The sequence below is a fragment of the Carassius carassius genome, chromosome 27 (genome assembly GCF_963082965.1).
Source record: "Carassius carassius chromosome 27, fCarCar2.1, whole genome shotgun sequence".
NCBI classification, from domain to species: Eukaryota; Metazoa; Chordata; class Actinopteri; order Cypriniformes; family Cyprinidae; genus Carassius; species Carassius carassius.
Genome location: NC_081781.1, coordinates 6,954,180 through 6,970,771, shown reverse-complemented (window position 1 = coordinate 6,970,771; position 16,592 = coordinate 6,954,180). Strand labels below are relative to the sequence as shown.

The 16,592-nt window shown below is 35.9% G+C and overlaps 2 protein-coding genes and 1 long non-coding RNA gene across 8 annotated transcripts in view; all 3 read right to left on the bottom strand.

Annotated features, from left to right (window-relative positions):
• Positions 1-1,630: 1,630 nt before the first annotated feature.
• dnajc5ga (DnaJ (Hsp40) homolog, subfamily C, member 5 gamma a) lies at positions 1,631-13,087 on the bottom strand. 6 transcript variants are annotated; one of them, XM_059512364.1, is made up of 7 exons: positions 12,930-13,087; positions 10,169-10,302; positions 9,108-9,321; positions 8,228-8,384; positions 5,896-5,983; positions 4,365-4,403; positions 1,631-3,697 (listed from the first exon to the last, which is right to left on the bottom strand). In XM_059512364.1, exons 2-5 carry the CDS (start codon positions 10,291-10,293, stop codon positions 5,904-5,906), a joined length of 576 nt encoding a protein of 191 aa, XP_059368347.1. In that variant the 5' UTR covers positions 10,294-10,302; positions 12,930-13,087; the 3' UTR covers positions 1,631-3,697; positions 4,365-4,403; positions 5,896-5,903. The 6 variants fall into 6 exon arrangements, with proteins under 6 accessions (XP_059368347.1, XP_059368344.1, XP_059368348.1 ...); XM_059512361.1 differs by having other exon boundaries at positions 5,901-5,983; XM_059512365.1 differs by lacking the exon at positions 5,896-5,983.
• A 716-nt stretch (positions 13,088-13,803) lies between these two features.
• Positions 13,804-14,273, bottom strand: LOC132107246 (uncharacterized). The gene is made up of 2 exons (XR_009424255.1): positions 14,024-14,273; positions 13,804-13,991 (listed from the first exon to the last, which is right to left on the bottom strand). It is a non-coding gene; the product is annotated as an uncharacterized LOC132107246 (long non-coding RNA).
• An 887-nt stretch (positions 14,274-15,160) lies between these two features.
• Positions 15,161-16,592, bottom strand: part of cad (carbamoyl-phosphate synthetase 2, aspartate transcarbamylase, and dihydroorotase) — a 29,281-nt gene continuing 27,849 nt past the window's right edge. The window contains 6 exon segments of the mRNA XM_059512356.1: positions 15,161-15,314; positions 15,383-15,523; positions 15,655-15,749; positions 15,834-15,935; positions 16,030-16,185; positions 16,361-16,486. Coding sequence (XP_059368339.1) covers positions 15,424-15,523; positions 15,655-15,749; positions 15,834-15,935; positions 16,030-16,185; positions 16,361-16,486 — 579 coding nt within the window. The 3' untranslated portion in view covers positions 15,161-15,314; positions 15,383-15,423.

The following is a 16,592-nucleotide window of genomic DNA, read 5'->3' as shown; positions in this document are numbered from 1 at the left end:
ATATGATTTCTTACCATTTTGCCCTATTTCTCTTACAAAATGCATTTACATCATGTCTATGCTTTGTTTGTTGTAATGAATGGATTCCCGAGCTTATACTAGACAAAAAAAAGCCTTTTGTGAGTGGATTCTTACTTAAAGGTGTAATAAAACACTGACACAATGATAAACAAGTACATTAACATCAGCAATAACATCAATTTATTGAATAATTAAGTAAATATAATTTCTTGATCTATCTTTGTAAAGAAATCTCATTGCTCTCTGCTGTCTTTACCAACGACATCTTTACCCGTGTCGGCCACCGTAGCTTCTCTAAAGGGAGGGGTGAGCGGGGGCTGAGCCGCTGGTTGCATTTCGCAATCTCACCGCTAGATGCCGCTAAAATCTACACACTGCACCTTTAAATGTCTCTGATTGGCATTACCTACAATAAATCAATACTATATATTTGAATGGCTACATTGCTCAAATGTAAACACGTAAGAAGGAACCGTTGACACTTTTTTTCTTTCTCTTGTATGTTACTGTTTTTCATACATAAAAAAAGCTGTAACTACAGTATTGGCGTATTACTTTGTTCAAGAAAGCTTTGAAACTCCGCGAGAGCGCGAACAACATTAGAGCTGTTATCACAGCTAAAAAACTGAAGGTGCTCTTAGTTTTAAGCACCCCTGTAAAACAGTACTTGTTTTAGAAAGAGTGTATGCAATATGCAAATGGGATTTCGTTTGGTTAATTACGTTTTTTAGGCTAAACAATAATGTTTTGGTGATGTTTTAATCTAGAACGTGGTCTATTGCAGTTATAATATGGGTTATTGTTTTGGTGCATGTCTGTCTGTCAAAACATTAAAAAAACGATTTGCTCCTCCCCCACCCAATTCTATATGTTGTGGATGGGTAAGGTAAGGCTTCATGGCACAACTGAGCAGATACATCAATGGTCACCAAAACGTTTAGGTTACAAACATTCTTCAAGATTTCTTCTATCATATTCCACAGATAAAAGAAGTGCATAAAGGTTTGAAAATACAAATTTGAGTAAATAATACTTTTTATTTTTGGGTGATCTGTACCATTAATATTGTTATTGTAACTTAAAAAAAGCAAAAGCACTACGCCATGCTACATTATGAATGCAGCCTTTGACAGTGGGAGTGCATACAGACTGCATTTACAAATTACCACAGGCTCTTATATTTTATTGATAAAACAAAGCAGACATTTCCCAAACGTCCAGAAAATTAGCCAAATAATTTGACCCATTCTCTGCAAAATTTTGAATTTGGGCGGCAGCTATTGTGTCACATCTCACATTGAAATCAAACCTTTCCAACATGTCCATCGGCATGAATAAATCTGACTGTACAATTCCTAAGTATTTTGACAGGTCTGTTAATGAGCGTATGGAGTTGTACACTAAGCTGATTACAAGCTTATGGGTACAACTATAGCACATGAAGCTGCAGTGTGATGTTAACGACTGCTGGCCTGAGCTACCAATTCATTTCCGAACATAGACCAATAATACTAATCAAAAAACTAAAACCTAAATGTCAAGTCGACATGGTAGTAAACTTATGAATGTAGTCTTCATACAATAGCATGTAAGAATCACTCAAATGCAATTTTTTACAAATCCCCATTTATTTAATTAATTCAGAATCAATGATATAAACAGACAATGAAATATGAGCTGCGTTACGAACCATGTTGAATTAAAACCGGAGGAAAGTAGCAATGTAGTACTGGGGTTCTTAGCTCCTTTTTGGCTGTTGGTAAATTCAGACCAGACGTGGCTTTTCCCCCTCATCAAACAGGTAATTACACAGCATCTTAAATCTTCATATGTGCACTGGTGAAGAGGCCAAAACCTGCCAAATGCTTTAAAATCATAGTTATCATTTGCACCCCAAACAAGTGCCAAAAAGTAAATTGTTGATTGCAGAAATGGACCTTGTGCAATTAAATTAAGTGATCCAGTAAGCATGGAAATTTACCAATGAAAAATATTCTAAAAATAAAAAAACACTGAAATAAAGTAACAGCTGGTTTGGAAGCAGATTATATCCCAATGCTTTCTGATAATGTCTGGCTTTATCTCTTTTTCGTTTGGCAAGTTTATTCTCTGAAAGTACCATCCAGTTCTATCGGAATAAAAGAAAACTTCTTGGCTATAAGAAAATGCCCCCCAAAATGACAACCAGAACAGACAGATGTCCATACACTACTTGAGATTATAATATACATTTCCATTTGCACACTGAAATAAAATGGTGTACAATCCATGTATATACTATTGCATTTGGAACAACAATTTACAGAGAAAACATTGGCATCTAATGTACTGACTCTAATATATTGTTTCTAACAGTAACCTGACTATTGACTATTTGAGTCCTTCACATTTAACACAACGGGCATTTCCTTATTGCTAAAACCATGAGGCTCTTGCGGATCCAAATTCGGAAATCAAGTTAACACAGTGCATCATTTCACTCAGAACATGTCATACACATTAATTTCAATTCTGATATATTAAAAATAAATAAGATCATTAAAAATATTTGCGTTTTGTCATCATATGTCCTAAGAGCACAAAGAAAGCATAGGTTTGCTCGATTTGGCATAGAGTTCACCAAAAATAGAGTTGATCCCATTTCAGCCCCTTTGAACAAATTAAAACTTCACAATTAAAGATATTTTAGCTTTCGCAGTAGTGAAGTAGTTGTAAGAGCTGAAGCCATTAGATTTGCATTAGAAGCCGCCAATGAAGGTAGTGGGGGGGAAAAAAGTGCATTAAAAAAAAAATAAATAAATAAAAATCCTTTCACCAACATATTCAAGAGTTCCGATTTTAGGGAAATGTATGACCATTGCACACGCCTCGTCAGCTGACGTTTGAGGCATCTGCCTTCACACTGGACAGAAAAAGTTGTTACACCATGGCATGTCATTTGAGTACGATTGACTGATTTGATCTTAAACGAAATGCAATTTAATGCAAATGTAACAGATGACTGCAAACTTGAGAATGGAAAACACTGCCATCTAAAGAAGCAAAAAAAAAAAAAAGGTGCCATGTTGTGGCTCCACATTTGGATAAAGATAAGTGGGAGGGGTTCTTGCATGTTCCTATGCTGTATAGTAGTGGCATGCTGTTATTGCTTTGCATGCACACATGATCTTTCCACTCAACGTCCATGCTTCTAACACGCTTTTAAAAAATTGTAATAAATAGCCAGAACCAAAAAGAAACAAACCTCAAAAGTAAAACCCACTTCCCAACTGGAGCACTGCCCAGTGGCAACAGCCTCATAACTGTATTATTTTGAAATGAATGTGTAGTTACATACGAACAGACAGACATACACACCAATGGAGACACAGATAAGATTGGCAGAGGCTTCTTTGTCTTTTGGCAAACTGCCACTCGATTCCAGTGGGTCAGAGTCAAGGTATGGCGCAGTGGCAAAGTTTAGTCCTGGTGCCGTGATGCCCTGCCGTCAGGCACACTACATCAGGGGCCTTAGAGTCCATCAACAGGACCCCCTTAGTAATGACCAGGACCAGGACAAGGACCTGGCAGGTGGCTCATTTTTGGGTGTTGTACTTGGACTGGCTGGCTGCGAAATGCATAGACTCTGAGGTGTTGACATTGGAACTGGGCTGGATCAAAATAGGGACATCTGAGCCTAAAAAAAAATAAAGGTTAAAAAATTAATGAAGAAAGAAAGGAAAGAATTAGGATCTAAATATCATGACTTTATTTGCTTTAGCAAAACTACAAAGCAGCGGTTAACCAATATGAGTTTTGAACAAAGTCAAGATCAGAGTAGCCGATAAAATACAGATATGATCACATTATTTAATTATAATAAATATAATTATAGTAAATATATAAAAGATTATATATTATTAAAAGAAAAAAGAATTTGCATTGTCAATTGGCATGATTGTTGGTAATTTTTAAAACCATAAGAGAGAACTAGCACTTCTTAACATCCAAGTGGATGATAATATCAAAATGGCCAAATATTAGCTGACATATCAGTCTACCAGTACTATAAAGTTAAAGTAAATTGTGTGCGGCATGCATTCATGCAGATAAACGCAGACTCCATTTGCCTTTCATTTGCATGAAGCTATCATTTTTGAGGATTAGGCAGCCAAAGGTACAGAATATGCAGTTTTATTGGAGATGCACTGCCAGTAGGATTTGATGGTCTGAGGGTTATGTGGGATTTCCTAGCAGGAAATGTGAACACTAGGCCTACACTGTTCTCTATAGTGAAGCACATCAGATGTCGTTTCCTTGGAATATGACCAAAGCTGGTCACAGCTCTGCTCTAAGAAACATACCTCCCTTCCCTGATGCAGCTCTTCTGAATCACCGCCCCACTAACGGAGAGCATCCATGTGCAGCAAAGAATGAAAATATATTTCTTAATGAATTTATTCTTTATATCCTATCTATAGACTAAAAATACAAAAAAAGAGAGAAATAAAAACACAAACAGTAATGGGATGGTGAAATAAAGGTGTGAGGTGAGATGAAGTTGACTTTGCTGAACAGATGGCTGTATGACAGGCCAGCGGTGGCTCTGTATGACACAGCCTGTGTTGATTGCATTTCTATCGATGAGATGCAGCTGCTTTGACAGCTTTGCTTCATGCTGACGCAACCTTCTCAACAGAAATCCAATTTCCTGCTGACTCATCCTCACACTCACTGGCCTTCTTACATCCTCTAACATACTGGTTTCAATGCTGGATAATAATAAGACATATAATTTAGTTTTTGTGTATAATAATAAATAAAAAAAAGTAACAATGTTTTTACTTGTGTAGCTTGTTTTTTTAACTTTTGTTTTTTCTAAATAAAGATCTACTTAAAACTGCATTGTAAGGCTAATACTAATCTAAGGCTAACTTTAAGATTTTAGCCATTACTCCAGGGGCCTGTTTCATAAAACAAGTTTACCAAATAAGACAGGTTTATTTTAGTTAGTCAGACTTATTGTCAGTTGATTTGGTTCAAAATAAGTCAGACTAACTGAAATAAGTCTGGCTTTCATTTGTAAACTTGTTTTATGAAACAGCCCCGTCTTATTAAATTATTCTAATACGCTGATCTGATGCTCAAGAGGATTTCAGCACTTATTTTGAAATATATATTTTTGCAAGAATGTAAACGTCTTTACATAATTGCATCCTTCCTGAATAAAAATATTAATTTCTTTAACGTTTACATCTCTAATGTAAATTTTTATAAATATATTTTTAATAATAAATGCTAACAATTATTCTGTTATTATTGTTGATATATTACATATTATATGACATTATCTTCTTCTCAACTGTGTGGTCTGGCTCAATCATAAACTAGAGGGTCAGATGGTGTCCTTCCACCTCCTGGTCAACAAACTCCAAAACCTACAGGAGGTTCAAAGTACTTGGCAGAAAAAGGCTTGGCCTGACAACATGCAAAACAAGGACATCCACAGCACGCACATGCAAAGCAATAGGTTCATGCATGGGCCTAGTAAAGCAAACACAACTCAAGATCTGTAACGGAGGTCACTGGCTTTGGGTTTCAGTTCGTTACATAGTCTTTCAGTGCATGAAGTTCCTTAATAAGGAAAACATTTTATCTACTTAATGAGATGTGAAAATACTAGCACCGTTTAATAAGCCTTAGTGAGGTTGCCAAGAGGCTGGGTCTTAATAAAAGTCTGAAAACCATATCCAGTGACTAACTCAGTCTTCGTTAGAGCAAATGCTGCACAGTAATCCAAATGTTAGTGAAAGACAATGTGGTGAATCACAGACAAACACAGGGTGGTGTAGGCAGACAATCACAATAAAGTGACTCTGATGAACATTCAACAACCTTACAAGTCATTTTGCATCTGGAATAGATTCACTGCAGATTTCTGGACCAGGACTAGGTTTAGGCTGGACAATAATTATTGTTTCACCTGTCAAGTAAAATGGAAACCATTATCTTAAATTACAGGTCACATGAAAGATTTCACTGTTATGTATTCTTCCACACTTCTTAAGATGGCCCAAAAATTGCTTTATACCTTTAAAATTGAGCTTCAACCATGTAAACATAATTTACATCCACTTAGTTTGCACTTACTACACATTAAGGTCAATATCTGTATGATTTACTTTATATATAAACATTTGTACAAAGACTTGATTTTGTAATAATAATCATAAATATAAAAGACAACACTTTCAAATACAGAAGTTGGTATCTTTAAGAATACCAGGATATGTGATAAAAATCTTAAACACAAAAACATTAGAAAGGTTTTGTGAAACCTGTAGAATGCCAGTACTTCTAGTCCACTCAACTTGACTCGTACATTTGCCAGCGCTAAATTTAGACACAACAAAATTGACCAAACCCCTTGTGCTACACTCCATAAATAATATAAAAGCTATATTAGCATCAGGAAGACAAGAGGTGCTCAATACCCAATGTCCTAGATGACTGATACATACATCACTTGAACGCTCAAAATGTCTATCAGGGAAATGGCCAAGGTCAGACAAGTGAGATGAGTCCTGTCTTATGTGACGCTTCATTCATTTCAGTGTTAAACATGAAGATAAACTGCATACACCTTCAAGTCATTTCAAACACTATAGCAGACCAGAATACAGACATGGGCTATTAATATAAAATGCTGTGCAGCCAGCAACATTTAAAGATGATAGGTGATTCTGACTATTCATTTTGACATGAATCTGAACAAATCCATCTTCTTTTTAGACTACAAAACATGTCCTCAGTGATATTTATCTCTTATTTAAAGGACTTGAGAGTATAGAAAAAAAATTTTTTACCATCAGAACTGAACACACTTGTTCTTTTTTTTTTATAGTGTTAAAATCCCTAGCCTCAAGTATGAGCAAATATAATAAACAACCTAAGAGGGCGACCCAACTAAAGCACTGACATCTATATATACAGGATCAGAGTTATAAATAGCTGCATGTTTAGTGTTTTTGCTTGATCTGTTAAATTTGTTCCTGCTGTTCATGCCACCTGAGCAACAATCACGTGTCTCTACTGAGACAGCAGAGATCAGACACGTTCTCAACTGCGGCTCAGGCTTTAGCATAGATTTGAACAAAGCCGAACTAGTATTCCCTTTGTAAAATAAAGGCGCTATATGGCCAGTAATGCTAGATATTAACAAATAGATCAAGTGTATTTATTGTAACTATATAACTGCAAGTTATTACTTTCAATGACGTCTACCTAAGAGTTGTATATATTTAAAAAGTTTAGCCTAAATTATCCACTACCATTCAAGCATTTGGGGTCAGATAAATAAAGTACCTTTATTGATCAATGATGCATTATACTGATCATAAAGATATTTATAATCTTTTCAAAATATTTCGATTTCAAATAAATGCTAAAATTTTAGGCAACACAACTTCCAACTGGGATAGCAAGAAGAAATGTTGGTAACACTTTACTTAAAGCCTTTGTTTAATGCATTATAAAAGTAGTCTTAATGCACTAATTATGCACATTATAATGATGATTAACTGTTACCTCAGTTAATACATTATAATACACCATTACTTATAATTAGATATAATGTATTACAATGCACATTATGAATAATTATAATGCATTATACCCTTTAATAACCTTTATAATGCATTATACATTAAGGCTTTAAATAAAGTGTTACAGATTTTTTTTTTATTGTTTTTTATTGTTTTTGACCATTAAATCATCATGTTAAAATGATTACTTAAAGATCATGTACTGCTGAAGACTGCTGCTGTAATGTAAATGCTGCTGAAAATTAAGCTTTGCCATCAAATAAATACATTAAAAAATATATATTTTAAATTTAAATGTAAATATTTCAAAATATTTGTTTTTAATGTATTCATAATCAAATAAATGCAGCCACGAGATAAAAAACTAAAAACCTTTGACTGGTAGTGTACATAAACAGTAATACATAAAGTATAAATATCAGAAAGTAACAACTTGCAGCTCTACAATTCAGATACAGATCAATTCATTTGATGCATTCATCAGAGCAATTCAAACGGGCAATTCCTGTGTTCATAAGTCTTTTGAACAACTCGTGACTTTAGCAAACCATAGCAATACAGTACCAGTCAACTATCCAAAAGAAGATAAATACACCCCCCTTCCTAAACAACTTAAGGCTCACCTCCTCCATCCTGCTCTGCTTTGATCTGGGCCTCCAGGTCTTCTGGGTCCACGTACTGGTAGTTCTCTTCCTCTGGTGGTTTGCACTTTCCACAGCAGAAACAGCAGCAGCAACAGCAGCAGCAACAGGAGAAAACGGCACAGCACATGACCATAGCCTGCAGTAAAGACAAAGACCTCAGATCAGAGACGTCTCTCTCGAAAAGGTACATGTTTCATTCCACAGCGACAGGAGATGTTTGCAAGATGCTACAAGTGGCTACTAGTATGTTACAATATTTGTCATGCTAGGAAGTTCGAGGAAAGAAGTTCAAACCCAAGGGAAATGATTGGCAAAAACAAAGAACATCAGCATTTATTTATAGCTTTGTAGATCAAAACAGGCTGACGCATTTTAATCAGGCTCAGCCTTCTTGCTTTCTGCATTAAGCCTATTTGAGAAAATAATCACATCTGGATCAAAAGCCAAAATAAATGTAAAATGTAGCATCTCAAAGAGAACAAAGCTCGCTTAATAATGTGATCTGTTCAGATTATCGGAGCAGATTGGGGTGACACCAATCTTCTTCTGCAATCCTTCTGCTCTTTTCTCAATTCAATTCGCTTTTAGTGACAGAAACCCACCAAGGACATATAGCACTAAACACTGTTTATTTTTTATCATCTTTCTAATAATACTTCATAACAGATTTTTTTTTTAATTCACACCAAGAAAAACTATGTAATTCCTTATTTCTTTAAAACGGTATATGTAAGTTAACATCACTTCAGAATGTCAGTTTAGGTCAACACACTTTGTTTACAGTAAAGACAATCGGTAACGTAGAGCCTTTATTTAATGATGCATAATAAAGCTGTTTATTGGGGAAACGAGCTCTCACCTTGAACCACCACTTTGACATGAGGAAGTAGTATTTGACACTCTCTTCTCCAAACTGCTCGGACACATAGAGCCCCATGGAGCCATATTCATCGTAGATCTTGCGCTTGGTCTCATCGTTGAGGATTGAGTTGGCATTGTTGATTTCTTTAAACTTTTCTGCGGCTTCGGGGTTGTCTGGATTCTTGTCTGGATGGTATTTCAGAGCCAGTTTTCTGTTAAACAAAGAATTTTGTGAGTCCTGAATCTAACAACTCAAGAATCAAATGATTAATCAGATTTTGAATATCACGATTTATGCAAAATACATACAAATTTAAGGGAAAACACACAAACACACAACACGTATACACACAATACACACACATATATCTATATAATCTCATATTATATACTTATTATGAAAGTAGTTTTGAGAAGTTTTGCAAGCTCGTACTGCTTTAAAGAAAAATATTTTGTTTGGATTTAGAAATAATGATCCAATGTTAGACATAAAACATGATAAAATAAATTTATTGATAAACAGGTCAATACAATTTTGACTAAATGTACCGGTAATCACGATTTATGTTTAGTTTTCAAATTAAATAAAAACAAATAAAGCTATTTAGTACTCGAATATATTATTTTTAAATCACTTGTAAAAAGTTAGCATCCTGTAATATAAAAAAAAATATTAACATGCTAAAAAAAAAATAATAATAATTTAGTGCAATAATTGTGGTACACAGTGCAATAATTGGCAGTATGATAGCAGGACTGAATTCAAGGATTCAAAGCGTTTACTGTCATATACCCAGTGAGGAAAACAAGTTTCCCTGAGCAATTAAATTCTTACTTTGCGGTCCACAATGAATGCCAAGACAGTGCAAAAGCTGTACACACACATATACAAACATACAAACTATACACACATATATACATACAATGTAAGAAGAGCAGATGATATAGCACTGGTGAATGTAGTCTAGAATTTTTATAAACAGGTTTAAAATATTCTTTATCCACTATTTCTAAGGAAAACTGAATAACTGCAAGTTAATGTGACAGTGTTAAGTGTACCTGTAGGCTCTTTTAATGTCCTCTGCTGTGGCCCCTTTCTCCAGTCCCAGCACCTTGTATAAACTGTCCCCTGTAGTGGACATCTTTCTCTGAGGCCTGTCAGAGTGCGGCTTAGGGTCTGCCATGTTTCAATGCTGGAGAACAGGAAAAACACACAGAATTATGAAGTGGGATATTTAAACAAAAAGTGTCCAATGGGAGCTGCTCTTCAAAGAACTTAGCATCACATTATTGACATATAGAACAATGTACACAGCCAAAGCAAGCAGAAAGCACTAGTTTAACAACACACGGTGCGAACACAAGGTGTGGCCAAGGTAAATCCTGTGTTAATGTTGAAAACAAACGGCGCAGTTTTCAGATGCTTATCCATCAGGACATGATAAACACTTCAGAGAAATCTTTTATGAGACGTTTCCTCTCATAACCACAGGATGCAATGGTGGGCAAAGCAACGGGTTCCCATTCTCAATGTCTTTGCTTAAGATGATTATGTTTTGCTGATCTCACAGATTACAACTCCATCTTGACAAAGGCTATTAGGTGCTTGTACACACACGACACCTTCCCTGATCATGAAAGCCTATTTTAAGCGGTTTAAAAACTAAAGGGTGGATCTTTTTGAGACATTCCTATTGAACCACATCATCACCACCACTGTGTAATTAATAATGCTCAAGTTTAAACTAGCACACATTCCTTAACCTTTGACATTTGAAATGTTAGGAAAGATTTCTCTCACAAATAAATCCTGTTCTTTTTAACTTTCTACTCCTCAAAGAATCCTGAAAAAATGTTTCATTCATACATTAAACAGCACAATTACAGATATAATTCATTTTTTAATACGGTCTTACAAATGTTTATTTAGAAAATTATTGGATTTACACTAAAAGACCCTACTGCTGCATTATTTTATCTTTCCCCGTTCCAAACTACTAAGCCAAAGTGACTTTTGAAGCTTGAAATAATTTACTTCATTCATTCGAGAAAAGGTTGAAGGAAGTTAACAGATGATCACACAGCCAGAGGTATCACAGACTGTTAAAACAATTATAAAACAGATTCAAATCTTCATTAAAGAACACAGTACACTAGAAAGCCAACCAATCACCCGCATCAGACTGCAGCTGTGAGAGTTTCAGATGAACCTCTTGTTCATCAAGCTGTAAGCTTATCCCAGGCTTAACTCTACAGTCAATGTATTTCAGATGAATCTAGCGGCTGTGTCATGTCTAATGAGAAAGCACACTAATCACACAGGTCACTTTCTTCCAGATGATGACAACTGGCTCAAAGCTCCTAAAAAATGCAGTGTGACAAGATGAAGCGGATACAACTTTATATGCCAATTCAAACCTTGTGCAGCTTACATTAACACTCAGTTTACTGGAAAGCACAAAACTGTTAGAAAGTAAACAAGTTCTTTACAAGCCAAAGTAGCTTTTAATTAAATTAATCATGTTAATAAATATATTAACATGATTCTCATAATTCTGCCAGGTGTTTGAAGATGGCTTTGAGGTCCTATGAAAAAGCTGAATACTTTCATTCACAAAAATGTATTGTGGTTTCCACAAAAATATGTTTAACATAACTCCAAATCAGCATATTAAAATAATTCCTGAAGGATCATGTAACACTGAAGACTGGATTAATGTCAGATGAAAATTCAGCTTTTTTACTCAACATAAATGACAAATGCCTTTGAATTCAAGCATTTAAAACAGTTTAATTGTTTTTATTTTAAAATTACTGTAGCACCATTGTGACCGATCTAATCAATACTGATTTTAATTTAATTTGCACATTTTTTCTTTGCACTTGATTCTTCATAGAGTGTCTTCTGATAAATGGTCAATTGGTCAAACTCAAACAGCAGCACTAGGAGTAAATCATTACCTCCCTTCTCAAAGACCAGGTAATCATGTGTCTGGTCCAGTCTTGATCAAAAACTATAATACTGCTCAAAACAGCTGTTCAAAAAGACGTAGAAAACAGCAGTTATTAGAAATAGTCACTTCCTTTGCTCAACTTCACTGGCTTTCATAACAGTTCTACGTTCTACCATTGGTTTCCTTACACTTGTCAACAAATACATATAGTTAATGAAAAATGCGTTAACTCCTATTTGTTGCATTCAAACACATCTGGGCTGCGTCTTGTGTCCATTTATAAGGTTTATTTTTATCCTTTCGTGGATATGCATCTGAGGTATTATCATAGTCATATTTACACTACTTGTCGGCTGTTGTAATAGGCGTGTGTCCTTGCGAAACTATAATCCAGTCCTAATCCAGTACAGATTACTATACCCTTCAGACCCTGTATTTTCACTCATTGTCAGGTTAACCATGACCTATTTGGTTGGACCTGGACAAGAGCAACTACAAACAATCTCTAAAGCTCAGTTAACACAGGTAAACATGGAGTTTATTCTTTATTCGGGATTAATTATAAATCTGGACGGATCTGAGAGGAAAGCACGAGACTCCACTGGCAAATTCACATCTAACGTAACGTTAGTGACAACAAACCCACTTTGAATATATAACCTCCAACGGATTTACATTCATTAAACACCTATTGTGAAAGCCACACACGATGTTGACTTGTTTATGAGTTCGTTAATAATTTGCAATTACTTTTATCGATAAAGCAAACGGCTGACTAAAAGACAGTTAGCATTAGCACGCCTAGCCACGATAACGGATTTCTGTTGAATTTGAGCAGCAAATTTAAACCGTCGATTTAAACTCACCTTGAACTGGGTGGTAATATGATATAATCAATTGCTGCTGAATCATAGAGGATTCAGCTAAATGGTTCTTTAGATATCCTATGTACAGCTCCTCATTGCTATCGCCGCATGTCCTCCCTTGAAAGCGTAGAGCGCTCGGAGGGAGATCCGAGGAGGACGCGCTTGATTATTGGAATCGACTCTTTGAACTGAATCGCTAACATGTTCGACTCCCTTGGAAGAGGGTGCGTAAGGACACGATTGATTCATTGGAATTGAAGCTTTAGCAGAGTCGACTCTTGTTTAATGAATTATTACTGTAGTATACCATAGGGCGTAATCGATGCTTTGACTTTGATCTACGCAAATGACTCCGGACCGATTCTATCATTAATAATGGTTAAAATTAGTCAAGGCAAGGGTATATATTAAACGCACCACACATAAGCAGCTGAATTTATGATTTTACAATCATACGGAGTAATATCAGGTTTAAAAAAAAATGCTTTATATGGTTTGTTTTTCAAAATAAAAGTCTGAAGCACTGATTGTAGTATTTGCTTATGTTTTTTTAAGCATAGTGGGCTTCGGTTTATTTACACAACTTAAAACTAATTGCAATGATAATGATACAAATAATTACTGTACTCTAATTTATGCTCATTTAAAATTTTGTAATGAACTATTTCTTTCGATTTTGGGGATAACATTGTAAACCATTTAAATTTTAGGCAATTTTTAAACTGCAAGCATACAATATCTTCCCAGTTCCTAAAGCAACATCTACCCATTTTCTTCCCAATCTGACAGACGTCATTTGTGTACTTGTACTTTTTTTTTCTTATGCATTTTAATTAGTACAGGACATCGCTAAAAAATGATAGTGTAGAAAACATTGAGTAAAAGAGTTCATTTATTCCATTTTACCAACAGATCAGGTGATTTACTGATATTCTCTCCCTTCATTTCTACCAGTACACAGAACAACAAAGAAGGAAAAGCAGGAGAAAGATCTTAGATCTTTTTATTATTGTCTAAAAATACAATTACAAAAGTTTTACTCAGTAATGAAGAACAATCTTCCTACCATAATCTATCTGCACTAGTATTTGTACAAAGAGTTACAAGTCTGGTCCCCTACTGGAATGTAAAGAGATCTATATTGTTGTAAACACACAACAACAAAAAAAAAAACAGCATTTACATCAATAATATACCAGTTAGTGATGTAGTAGTATAACTGTTTATTGTATAACTTTTGCTAAATTTTGCTGATATTGTAGTGAAGTGAAGAAACTGAGCAACCCGCTACTTTCAAGTGCTACATTAAATGTAACCATCTCAGATATTTAGGATGAAACTAGTTTAACCCTCTGGGCTTCTTCGCCCGAAAACGGGCGAAAACTTGAACGCTTTGAAATGTTTAATTTTTTTGCTTCATCGGATGGGGATGAAACTTGGTGACTTTTGTTGTATTACCTATATGAACACACAAAAAAATCAAGGAGATGATTCTGATATGTTAAAGGGTCGTAAAAAAAAAAGTCACACTTAGCTTCCTCCCGCCCGAAAACGGGCGACATAGGAAATGAATGGGAAATACGAAAAAATAGGAAAACTCAGAGAAACTTTTGGTGGTACAAGCTACAGATCAGCAACTGTGCTGAAAAAAAGTGTACAGCAATGAAGGGGTGACACTCTAGAACATCAAGAGTGCAAATAAGACCCCCCCCCACACACACACACACACGCACACAAACACACACACACATACACAGATAAACTGGCGACTGCAACAGCAAATTTGTAGAATATTCCACATAAAATCAATAAATGAAAAAAAAAACTTGCTCAAATGCACACACACACAGAGAGAGAGAGAGAGAGAGAGAGAGAGAGACTGGTAAGACTGCAACAGCAAATTTTGAGAATATGCAAAAATAAATAAATAAAAAATACAAAAAGAGACTCTCGCTCAAATGCAACACACACACACAACACACACGTGAGTGATTTCACATAGAGCAGCTGTTACTACACGGAGCCGTTGTTGACTTAGAAGATGCGCAAATAAACGCTGAAAATGAACGTTTATTTGCGCATCTTCTCAGTTAACAATGGCTCCGTGTAGTAACAGCTGCTCTATGTGAAATCACGCACCTGATGGAATTTACCGCTGATTAGAGAACCGGCTTTACTGACGAGATGCGCATTAACGATCAGCCAAACGTGATCGGAGCAGCCCTATCAAACACTCAACATATGGATTTTTCTTGCAGTGGGTACTGAAAGGAACAATAAACCTGGGTACTTGATCACACAAAATCTCACCTACCGGAACTATATGTAGAGTACACAGAATAAACACCAGTCATGGAATCAGTATGTTGCTAACAAAATATTTCCCTTTTATTTTATTTACCTTTATTTTACCAGGAAATAATCCCATTGAGATTCAGAATCTCTTTTACTACCTTTACTGTCAAATGTCCAAGAATAGACTGTGATGGTCCCTTCACCGACCCAGCACAGTAGCCAGCAGTGCCATCCGAATATACATCCCATTCTCAGCCTGCCGGAAGTAAGCAGCCCGAGGATCCGTGTCCACTTCCACACTAAAAACAAAATAGGATTAGGAAAGATGGCAAACAAAACTCTGTATTTTACACTCCAATTCATGTAACTTCCTACTTTGCCTGCTTAAAATTCAATTTCATCCTGATATATTGAATTAAGAATAGCAAACCTGATCTCAATGACTCTTGGAAGTGGATGCATAACAACCATCTTCCTTTTGGCTCCAGTCATGATATGTGGGGTGAGGATGAACTGGCCGAAACACTGTTCGAAAGAGCAGATCATTAATAATATGCTGATATTTAAGACACAAGCAGATTCAATGATCTTCTCGGCTAAATCCATCACCGCTTTGTACTCGTCTTCAGAGGCGAATCGCTCCTTCTGTATTCTGGTCATGTACAGAACGTCAGTCTCTGGAAGGGCCTCTTCAATGCTGTTAAACTCCTCCTGTAGATATAGAAAAGTTTAGGCATTTAAGAGAAAAAAAACAAAACAATGCAAATAAACAAAAAGCACCCAAGTATGGTCTGTATGAACGCACCTGTTTAATGCCTTTGGAGGCCACAAAATCGATGATTTCGGCAGGCATGCTGAGGTTCTTGGGGGCCACGTAGCGCAAGGTGATCCTGTACTGAGTGAGAAGTCTAGCCAGAGAATGCACAGTGCGGCCATGTTTCAGATCGCCTACCATGGTAATCTGAGATTTAGGAAAAAAAGATCCAAAAATGACCAAACAGTAATCATAACGGAGCATCACTGCAACATTCTGTTTGGAGATGCTAGTGGCATAGAAATGACACACTTCTGCTCCAAGTGGAAATCTTAATAAACTTGTAGTTTAAGATGACAATATTTTTCCCCCGTGTACTCACAGTCATGCCATTGACTGTTCCCAGCTCCTCTCGGATTGTAAAGATATCCAGAAGGGCCTGAGTTGGATGTTCTCCAACCCCATCACCAGCGTTGATCACTGGCCGCCGACAATGCCTTGCTGCACTCTACAAACCAGAAGCATTTTCTTGTTCAGACCGACGCACAAATCAATTTAAGCAAACACTAACATATAAATTAATTTTATTGACAGAAAAAACAAAAAAACTAAAA